The sequence below is a fragment of the Anthonomus grandis genome, unplaced genomic scaffold (assembly GCF_022605725.1).
Source record: "Anthonomus grandis grandis unplaced genomic scaffold, icAntGran1.3 ctg00000986.1, whole genome shotgun sequence".
Classification (NCBI taxonomy): Eukaryota; Metazoa; Arthropoda; class Insecta; order Coleoptera; family Curculionidae; genus Anthonomus; species Anthonomus grandis.
In genome coordinates this window covers 6,716-18,516 of record NW_026088643.1, presented here as the reverse complement: position 1 = coordinate 18,516, position 11,801 = coordinate 6,716, and the positions used below count along the sequence as shown (strand labels likewise).

The 11,801-nt window shown below is 30.2% G+C and overlaps 1 protein-coding gene across 1 annotated transcript; it reads right to left on the bottom strand.

Moving 5' to 3' along the window:
* Positions 1–792: 792 nt before the first annotated feature.
* On the bottom strand, positions 793–11,440 carry LOC126749974 (signal recognition particle receptor subunit alpha homolog). Its single transcript, XM_050459519.1, has 7 exons — positions 11,295–11,440; positions 1,883–2,039; positions 1,610–1,769; positions 1,375–1,515; positions 1,169–1,317; positions 1,017–1,114; positions 793–916 (listed from the first exon to the last, which is right to left on the bottom strand). Exons 1-7 carry the CDS (start codon positions 11,321–11,323, stop codon positions 793–795), a joined length of 858 nt encoding a protein of 285 aa, XP_050315476.1. The 5' UTR covers positions 11,324–11,440.
* Between the last annotated feature and the right edge of the window lie 361 nt (positions 11,441–11,801).

Here is an 11,801-nt window from a genome sequence, read left to right as displayed (position 1 = left end):
GAGAAAGCAGAACAGCAGAATTTTACATCCATTTAACTTTAAAGAGCTGGATTACCTAGAAGAATTTGAAATCGAAAAATAAATAAAAATTAACCCATATATATATGTATATATATGTTTAAAATAAAATTTCCTTTAACTTTATTACTGACTTTCCTTCCCTTCCCTCCCCCTACATTCTATCTTAGGCTCTTACAGGCTTTTACTTTTATTTCATTTTATATTGTAACCCATTTAAATTAGATTTTCCGTTTTCCGATAATTTTAAGTTTGAAAATCATGGGACAGGCAGAACCATATTCGTTAATAAAATTAATTTCCACGCCGAACATCGGCCTGTTACTTTATATTGAACACGGAATTTACAGATGTTTTTCCTTTTGCTTTGTTACCGTCCATCAGGTAGTACTTAAGAAACCATAGGCAATATGGTGTACCGTTTTTCTAGAATAGTGTCGTTGTTTTGAAAAGTAAGTTGACCTTAGGATTGTATTGATTCGTATGTTTGTATCATGTCTTTTCTCATGTTTTTTCGTCCCTCTTTGCTCTTTGTGTGACTGGCCTTTTATATTTATTTTTATGACTTATTACGATTTTTGTTTTAACGATGTTTGTCTAATTCTGAAATGCTCCTTCTTGTGCTAATTTAATGTATCTTTTTATAGTATCTTAAGCCCTGATATTGGCTACGGCCGAAAGCGCTAAGCAGCAATTTTTTATTTATTATATACGCTGAATACAAGTAGTGTGTTTTATTTATTAAGGAAACACAGCGTACAGCTGATACACTAATTACAAAAATTCTTGCATACCTTTTTCATATAATTGTACCATTTGTCTACCACTATGTCTTTCCGGCGGATGTAAAGCATTTAGATGCCTCATATGTGTCCTTAATTGTTCCACTGCACCAGCTCTAATTAATTACGGATATTATAAGCATATATATATGTATGTATATCCAAACTTGCAATAATATAAAAGAAGTTCTATGTTGACAATTATCAAATATTTACCTAAAAGTATCACAGGCAGCAATAAGCACTTGTAAATTATTCTCAATTAACCAAAAGCATATTTTTGATAGGTTAGTCGACTTTCCCACACCATTCACCTAAAAAAGAATAATTAATTTCTGATGTAAGCAATCCAAAATTAAATCTATTACTCCACAGAAGGTCATAACATAAGGCCGTCCTTCCTTTTTTGCTTCCAAACAATCTCTTAAAATATCAACTCTTCTATTCGGACTTAAAATTTGTACAAGCGAATCGGTTAGTGTATTTTTTACAATTGATGCCACAGAATCAAAGGTTCCTAAAAACCGCTATTAGTTAATAAAGTCAATTTAATAAAATCCGATGTAATTAATACCTAAAACTTTGCCTTCTAACTTGGATGCCACAGAATCACATAACTTTATGGCAATATCAGACGCGACATTTTTCCCAATTAGATGATCGCGCATTTTCTCTAATACTGGTTGCATATCGCTTAATGTGAGATTTTTCGAACCTAAAAATTAAATGATAAGCTCTCGGATAAATTTTTAAATAATATAAAATTTTAAAGACTTTTAAAGAAACTAGTAGTAAGATAAAATTATTACCAACAAGTCCTTTAAATATAGAAAACATTCCTCCTTTAGATGCTTTTTTCTGTTCCTCTTTTTCTGTAATTTCCTCCTTTTCTACCTCTTCATCATCGTATTCATCTTCGGAAGATTCTACTTCCAGATCTTTAATAACTCCTTTCATTTGCCCAACAATCTGTAAAATAAGAAAATAATTTATAGCCTAGTTTTAAAATAGGCTTCTACTATGGTAATTATTTTCCTAAATAATACCCATTCAGTAATTTAAAACTCCATGTCATTTCTTACCACATCATCTGGTGTTAAATGGCTCTTAGCATCTTCAGGCTTATCGGTAGATCTTTCTAGGCTTTTGGCATCCGTTCCATCGGGCGCAAAGTCCCAAACCCTTGGTTTTTTGCCCGCTTTTTCTTGGTTGGGGCTTTTAGGGCTTTTTGGACTCTTCCTAAAAAAAGAAAAATTTGTAAATAAAAATGGCAAGAGATTCATTTTGTACAAAAAACATTAAAAACGAAACTCAGACGGGAGGAGGTCTCGATCAACTTCATATCATATCAGTGTGAGTCTTTAACTTATAAATTCAGTAGTTCAGATAATTTTTTTTCTCAAAAAAATCCTCGGACCCGTCGTTTAGTATTTTTTGTTGAGAACAAAGTGATTCAGAGTGTCTCAAAAATAATGACTTTTTTTAAAATAACAACCCTAATTTTTTATTGCGTATTTTTAAAGAGCCTATCAAATTTTACATTGCTGCAAGTTTATATGATGAACCGTTTTCAAGGTAATAAGAATAAAAAATGTCATTTAATAAAAATTATAAAATCTGTTTTACTAAAATTTTTTTTAACAAATGTTTAAAATGTAAAGTTTACTATTTAATAGTAAACGAATTTCGTACTTCAAAATCGTTTTGAACATTTTTAACGATTTATGTAAAAATTAATATACAGTGTCTCCCAAAATTGAAATACATATTATAATGTTATCGACGATTGTTTTAAAAATGGCTTTTATAGCTTATTTCTAAAGAGCATATCGACATACAAAATTGCAAAATTTCAATTTTTTGTGACCTGTAGTTTCCAAGATATGTAATTTATAATTTTTTATTTAAAAATTTTAAACCAATTGGTTCTACTGAATAACACTGTAAAATACATTATTGTGAATAGAGTTTAGAACCACATAATTTTAAGAGTATTGCTTTTTTGTAAACATTTTTTCCGTAAGGAATATCATACATTTGGAAAAAATGTGGCATAACATATTCATTCAAAGAATAAAAGTAGTAAATTTTAATATTGTTGAAAGGATTGTCTTTTTTTTTTTTAATAACTTTATTTATCACCCAAAAACAGTTTACAAACTGGCACCAGGGCCTAAAACTTAACAAAAAAAAGAAAAAAAATACAACAAAATTAGGAACATAATTCTAAATAAATTTAGTACAATATTACTTGATTAATATAGAGATTATGGCTTACAGCCTTACATATTTAATATATTTATTTAGTTTACCTTAAGGTATTGTTTTAGTCTTTTACACATATTTTTGTAGCTTTTTAGATTCACAATAGTTTCTGGAATTTTATTGAAGACACTTATTGTAATGTAATGGAGAGTCCTGAAATTTTTTTGTTCGCAACAATGCATTTCTCAACATGTTATTTCTTAGCTGATACTTTTGACAGTCTTTAATTTGTAATAATTTTCCCTTTAAACTAGTCTTAATATTATTTAACTGTATACATTTTATAAATTTAATTTGTTCATAGGTTCTTAATTGATTAATGTTTAAAATACCAGTATTTTTATAAATTATATCACTTGGTGTGTAATAATCTAAAGAATAAACTAATTTAACTGATTTATTTTGCACTCGTTGTATTTTATTTAATAAATAATTTGGAACATTTCCCCAACATACTATAAGGTACCTCAAATGTGGTTCAATAAAGCTGTTGTAGAGTAATTTTTTTGTTTTAATATTTAACATGTGAGAGCACCTTCTCAAAGCACCAAGCATAGGAGATATTTTGTCACTAATTTTTTGTATATGATTATTCCATGAAAGTTTATTATTTATATTTAAACCTAAATATTTGTAGTCTGTCACTTCTTTAAGTTTATTGCCGCTTACATGTACACTAATATCACATTTTGTTTTATTTTTATTACTTACAATCATGTAGACAGTTTTGGTAGCATTTATACTAAGCCTATTATAACACAGCCACTTATAGTATATATCTCAAGAGTCATTTATTTCCTTTTCAAGGGTTTTAATGTCTTTGGCTGAGAACACTAGAACTGTGTCATCAGCAAACATAAAATACTTAGCCATAAGACCAGCATATTTTAGGCTATGCACATACAATAGGTAAAGCAACGGTCCAAGCACTGACCCCTGCGCTACCCCCACATTTAAAGTCTCTGCCTCACTGTTTTGGTCGTTTACTGTTGTTTAGTGTCTCCTACCTACTGAATATGTCCTTAGTAAGCTCCCACATATGCCTCGAAATCCCATTTTACTAGTTACTTAGCAGCAATTCAATATCAACAGTGTCGAAGGCTTTTTTCAGGTCGACAAAGACAGCTACAACATATTTTTGTTGATCAATTTCATTTGACACATACTCTAATAGGTCCGAGACAGCTCCCAAGGTGTTACTCTTTGTTTGATCCATATTGTTGGTCATCGAATTGAAAATTCTGTTCTATAAACCTAGTCATACGTTTCTTAATTATTTTTTCTATTAGTTTGGAGAATGTACTCAGTAGCGAAATAGGCTTATAGTTGTTAAGATCCTCACATTTTCCATTCTTGTGCACTGGTATTATATTTGCTGTTTTTAAGTCTTCTGGAAAAATTCCTGTCTCTAATATTCCATTAACCATTGTCACTACAATATCTCCTATTACATGGGTTAATTTTTCTAAGTCTTTGGTGGTAACTTTGTCCAGGCCTGGAGAGCTGTTTTGTTTCAATTCAGAAATTGTATTTATTATTTCATTTTTATCTGTAGGTTCTAAGAAAATGGTATTTATTGTTTCCTCCTCTATAAATGTTGTAGTTTCAGTTTTTTCCATTTTAAGGGTAAGTTTTTTTCCTATAGATGTAAAATGGTGATTAAACTCCTGTACAATTTGTTTTTCGTTTGTAATTTTTTGTCCATCTATCTCAATTTGCTTTATTTTAGTATTGTTGTTTTTCTTTTTCTTATAAAGTTCATTAATCACTCTCCATGTCTTCTTAGAATCTCCACTCACTGCCTTAAATCTCATCTCAGCATACTTCTGTTGCAAATTCTTGCGCATATTATTTACTGTATTTTTCATGCTCTTAAATTCTCTTTCTGTAAACTCATTTGGGATCCTCTTCCAGCGAATATATAGTTCATCCCGTATTTTTAATTTTCTTATAAACTCCGGAGTAATCCAATCACTAGCAGATCTAATCTTTAGTGTATATTTCTTAGAACATTGGTTTTTAGAGTTAACAATAATCTCAGCCAATTCTGAAATTCAAAAAGGATTGTGCACCATTATTTTTCTTGCACCATTTGAATCCACCTTTCTTCATCTAATTTATATTTAATAATTCTTTCTTTCTTGTAATTTTCCACCTTTCTATTAAGAGTTATTTTTATTATTTTATGATCAGAAACCATATGATCATCTAGTTTTACTTTGCACTGTAGGTTCTTATTTGCTATGATATGATCTAGTATTGTTTTACTTGTTTGTGTTGTTCGAGTAGCATTGTCAATAGTTAGCTTATTTTTTATTTCAAAGGCGTTACTCTCACGAGATGTGTCATTTTTATATTCATGAGAATCTATTAATAAGTTTATGTTTATGTCACCTATAATTAAGCAAGGATTTTTTTCGCTTTCCATGATATGTGTCCAGTTCACTAATAAATTTTTGTGCATTGCTGCTCGGTGGTCTGTATATACTCCATATAGTACATTTAAGTTTAGTCAAGGTTATTGATAAAAAAATTGCACTCTTCCAAGTTTACAAAGGATGTATCTTTTACTGTATAGTTTATATTGTTTTTTAAATAAATACTTGTGCCCCCTCCTCGGGTATTCCTACAATTGTGTACGGAAGAATAGTTTTCAATATTATAAAATTGTGTCTCATTTTGAAAGATCCATGTTTCTGTTAAAACCAATATGTGAATGTTTATATAGGGTTTGTTGCTTTAGAAATTTCCTTTATATCTTAAATTTCCTATATATTTAAGCTATTATTTTGTAGTTCTTTAAACATAAGAGTATTAAATGTTTATTGTTTGTTTTAATCTTCAAGATCTTACTATTTTAAGTCTTCAAGACGTTTAATTCTTACCGGTGATCAGTCACATTGTATCTCAGGTATATTTTTCCATTTACACAGTATTAACTCTTGAGATTATGATTTTTTCTGTATTCTCGTGCCTTTTTAAACAATGTCTGGTTATAGTGAGTTAAGTCCTCATTAAGAAGTATATGTTGTTTCAACCATCCAGTCCACGGTTCATCTTGTTTTTATGCCCTTTTTTTTCCCTGACAAACTTTAGAATTTTATGTTTACATTCTTCGCTCCCAAGTTTTAGGGACAATCGGACCATCCACCTTTTTTCCCACTCTGTAAGCATCTAGATATATCCTGATCAGCCCCAACGTTCATACTTTTCACTACCTTCCTCATAGTGGTGACATCATCAACCCCTTGTTTTTGGTATACCCACAACGACTAAGTTTTTTCTTTTTTCTATCTGCTTCCTGGGCATTAAGCTTTGATTCCATATCATCCACACGTTTTTTTAATTCGTCATTTTCATCTTTAAGCTTTTTCATATCACACAGGACTTCTTCAAGTTGAACTTTGTACCCATCAAATGAGTCTGATATAAATTGCATTGATTTTTTGATTTCATGCATTTCCTGCTGCATAGTTTTTTTGAAAGGGTCAAGATACTCTTTAAATAAGGTCCTCACCAGATTTACAACCTCAGTTTTATCCATTCCAGTCTTTTCTTCACTTCTAACCCCACTTTTAGTACACACTTTACAATTTTCAATTTTATTTAAACTATTAATTAATTTTGCTTGATGCCCACAACTGGGGTGGTAACTGGACCCACAAGCCTCACAATCCACTGATGTAGTGACTTTTTTCTTGCAATGTTTGCAATATTTATCTTTTTCTTCAGCTCTCACACCTGCTGGAGAAGCCATAACCTCATATCTTTTTATGAGGTCTTGAGTGTAAAATCTTTTACTTTTTAATTAATCATTATAAGTCAAATAATCAGATTTAAGTACTGTTTTTTAAAATTTTGGCCATAAATTTAGCAATTATTCTTCGTTTTAAAAAAAAAATTAGACAATAATTTTTTATATGGATATCTTAAAATTAAACTTTTTTAAAATTATGTCATAGAGGGCGTCACCAGCAGCGTTTTAATTTCTAAACTCTGTACTTTTTTTAGGCTTGGCATAATTAAATTTTTTATTTAAAATAGGTGTTTAAATTGTGCAAATAGTTTTTAGTTAAAAAAAGGTACACTTTAAAAATCTCGCTGCGATTCACCCTTATCGAGATATTTACATTTGAAGTTTTCAATGTGCTTAAGATAAAATTTTATTGTTCTACTTTAGGTGAAAATATTTCTAAAGTAGGCTATTCTTGACAAGATGAATGATTATAAATGTCATTCTGTGTTTATGTTTTTCTCAGTTACTTTGGTGAGTGGTTATAAAAATTCAAACTCACACATTTAATAATATTCTATTACTTATTATTATTAAACAGGCCACTGACTTTTTTATAAAAATATCTATTATAAGCAGTTTTCATTTTTTTTCTCTTATATAGGATCTGACAAATAATAACATCTCCAAAAGTGAACATTTTCGTTTTCGTCCTGTATTTCAGGAAAAAAAAATTGATATTTCTGGATATCCATATATACAGTGCTTTCATTTCAAAACGGTCCACCCTTAATTACTTTCTAAAAAAAAAACAAACACGTCAAATTAGATATATGGGGGACGTTTAATTATGCATTTACTGAAGTTCTGTCAATCACCTCCTCACCTCCAGTTAACCTCACTTTAAATATGTCAAATGGGAACCCCTCATCGTGTGATACATCATAGTAAGCAGCGTAAAATTCTCTATTCAACGGTACCAAAAAAATGAAATCGGTAAATGTGTAAGCAAATTACGAAAATGTCTAGAAATAATGAATATTTTATTTACGCCAAACTTTGGTATTTTAAATGAATACTTTTAGTGTGGTACCTACATCATTTTAAAATTCTTACATTTTTTATAATAGATCATCAAAAAAAAATACAAGCAATTTAGAAGTTAAAATGTGTGGTAACAAACAGTACATTTAGTTCAAGCAAATTATTTATTTTTTTAAGTAAAGAATGTGTACCGTTATTTGCGAGAAAAAAGAGTGTCTTCAAATTTTTTGCAAAAATCTTTGCAGTCTTATAACTTTGTATGTGTATTTATTTTACTTATATTTTTTGCGAAACCTACCTAATAGGTACAAAAAATACTGCAATACCTTACATTTTTAAGGCGTTTAAAAAACAGGCGATTTATTATTGTTAAGACTGTCAGTTTGACACGTGCAATTTTTCAGTTTTTTAGTTTGTGATCCATTTACTTTAATGCATTTTTGAAGTTGGTAAATAACTTCCAATTGCACATTTTCAATCACTTGCGGATCGATTAGCCTAATTTCTTGTCGAATTCTTTGCTTTAAATTATCAACATTATTTGGTCTATTCACATAAACTTTGAACTTGAAATAGGCCCATAAGAAAAATTCTAATAAGGTTATATCCGGTGAACTTGGTGACCACTCAATTAGTCCTCTTCACCCAATCCATCTGTTAGGAAAAGTTGCATCAAGAAATTATCGATCGGCGCTGGCAAAGTGAGGTGTAACTGTCTAATTGAATAAAAAATAAAGATAGAGGATTCCATTTAAAAAAATTAAGAATTTTAATTTAATTTTCGAGGACCCTGTATAATGCTGATTAATTTGGGCTATGGAAAGTTAATCTCTTAAAGTGATGTTTCAAATTTGAGCTTTTTAGGGACCTTAATGGGTAAGAAATAAACAATTACTTTATTTCCTGGTTTTTATTTAAAAAAAAAACACAAAATTATTTTTTATCTCGAAAATCGCTAAAAACAAATTCAAAAAAGTTTCAAAAAAGTTCAAGAAAAAAGTATTCCATTTAAAAAATCAAAGGTTGTTTTTTAATGTTCAAAATTTTTCGATATAAGTGGCAACGCTGCAGTGCTGAAAATATTTTAGATCGATAGAGCATTGTCTGTTACCATGGCTACCAATTTTTCAGTAAAATGCTACGTTTCGTTCTCCATATACGGCTAACGTACCATCGGTCGTCAATCACCCTGTATATGAGATTTTTTATGTCTTTTATCAGCCTAATGCACTTTTTTTCTAAGGAACCGTCGTATACGCATTCTATGTGCATTAACAGGCAATGAATTTCCTAAAAAGTAGTGTTGCCTCTCGTCATAATTCACATTTATTGGCTTTTCGATCAAACACCGTCAGCTGAAACGATAATGCAAGGTATTCCATTTTCACCAATATTCCCCTTATCGTAATTTTGGCTTCTTCTTCCGCTGCGGCCTCCATTGATTTCTACGCACTTTCACAAATTATTATGGGCATATTAATTGCTGCACTAATTTTAGTAAATTGGGAATATCCTATTCCTGACAATACGTCCCCCTATGTTACAGCAGATATTATGGAAATGTTTTTAATAATATTAGTCTTTTCAGAGAAGAATTACTAAGTGAATCCACATATTTCACACACGCCCATTCGATCCTTTTTTACAACTCCGCAATTGAGCATTCAAAAGTAAAATGTTTATTGTTGAATATTTGAGAGAACAGGTATTGAACGTGAAATATTCTTCTTCCTACAACGGTATTTTCTATTTGACTTTGATCTTTAAAAATATTTTTTTTATGAAGAAGAATATGCATACCTTAGTTTTTAAAATTATACCTTTAGTTACCAAATTGAAAATTTCGTTATCAAATTTGATATGCTCCACAATTATATCAGGTGACACTGCTCTAGTATCATACTCATCACATTTTTTATTCCTTCATATAAATATATGAGAAATTTATATGAAGGTATAAAAAATGTATAATATCGATAATATTTTTAACATTGCTACAACATTACAAAAATAAAAAAATACTTTTCTGGTCCCGATTATAAAAAGATTCAAAAATAAGATTCAGTTCTAAAAAAGTTACAAATATTTAATTTGGTATATTTATAAAAATAGCCATAAAAAGCTGAATAATCATATTAACTCCTATCGTAGATTCTTTACCTAATTTAAAACAACTTTTATTAATGGCATATATCCTTTTTTTTTCAAAAAGAAGCCCTCCAAATGAAAACGCGTCTTTGTGGTGTCCGAAGACCTCTTAACACAGGAGGCGCGCGAACGTCGCGTTATAAGATAGATAAACTATTTTTAGTTAATGTTCTCTTTCTATGTGGACCGAAGAAAAGCAATTTCCCTCGGCATTTAAATATTCCTATATTAGGTATTTCACTAAATTATTAAACATGTATCAAACATGTTTATTTTAAGAAGTGTTTATATTAATTATTGACATAAGTTACATAAAAAATAATATGAACTAATTTTGACATGATATTTGCTTTCGTAAGTGTTATACTGTCTGCTGATACTTTAAATCTTGCATAAGTTCTAAACCAGAACGTTTTTTATATAACTCAGTATGCCACTATCTAGAAAAAAAAATCGTTTTTGTTTAGTAAACTAAAAATTCGTATCTCATGCAAATGCCATGGCGTCACGGATGCGTCGCGTTCAATGTATACGCCTCTTCGTGTTGCTATTCATTCATTTCGTTTTTTATTTTGTTTAGTAGCCACCTGGCTTTAATGAAATGGGTATATAGATTTAAAAAAAGAAAGATTAGAAAAAAGCTGAAATACTCAGCTCTTCTACAACCCCTCTGCTGGATTGTGTGTATCTCGCCGTTCTTGTTTCTGAACATTTTCCATAGGTCGTTTTAATTTATTGGGACATTTGTCACAGGCATTGAGCAAAAACATTTGAATAACCCGATTTGCCAACAAATTTACATATTGAATGGCATTTAATTTTCATTCTTACATTCTAACTCTCCCTCAACTTAAATAAATTTAGAATGCGGGACTTGAAGGCCTGAAATATCAGTTGGGGCAGAAATTCAATATAATTCTTTACTTTTTAAATATTGTTTTCTCGTATTGAATCAATACTCCCACGTATTGATTCATTACGGTGTACGTCTTCTCATTGAAAGAAATCCTGCAACGCTGCCTGGACCTTTGACACCATGTGTAAGCAAATCTTGCTTGAATACTCAGACTCCTATATATATCTTATATAAATATCAGACTCTTTACCGACTCAACAACAACGCACGTTCAATTCTCATGAAGAACAAATCTAGAAACGTTGGAGCACAAAGTACAGTGCTTAAGTCCAACAGAGAACGAAGTAGAAGTAGCATCAGGACGGATTTGGGTTGTTTCTTTTTAATTAAAAATCAAAGATTATTATAATAAATGATGTTTACGGAGAAATTAAAAAAATAAACTTACTTGGTATCAGGTTTTTTCTTTTGAGCCATCTTCTTCGCAAATTTTTCACGATTTGCTGCTAGTGTTTCTTCATCTAAAGTATCATTATCTGACTTGGGAGACTTTGGTGGTCCAGACAGTGTGGTAGCTAAAAAATGGGAATCAATTAATTGTAAATAAAATTTAGCAAGTTAACAAAAGTAAAAAAAAATATATTAAAAAACATGTATCGCCCCAGTGAGGGATTAAATTAGTTATACAGTGCGGCTATTAATTGTCCCTCCCCCCTTTTATCTTTTGAATGCGTTTATACAGAAATTTAAAATTTGGAACACATTATTATTCATTTTTCAAAAATTAAATTAAATGGAAAGGGGAGTCATCGTTGGAAAGCTCCCACTAAATACTTTATGGTCCTAGAATATTAAGTAATTACTTCAGCCCATAGTAAAATGGCAGCCATCCAAAATCAATACTTTTCGCATTGTTATTTTCATCACTATGTTCAGGTGTAATTTGTTTGTAAGT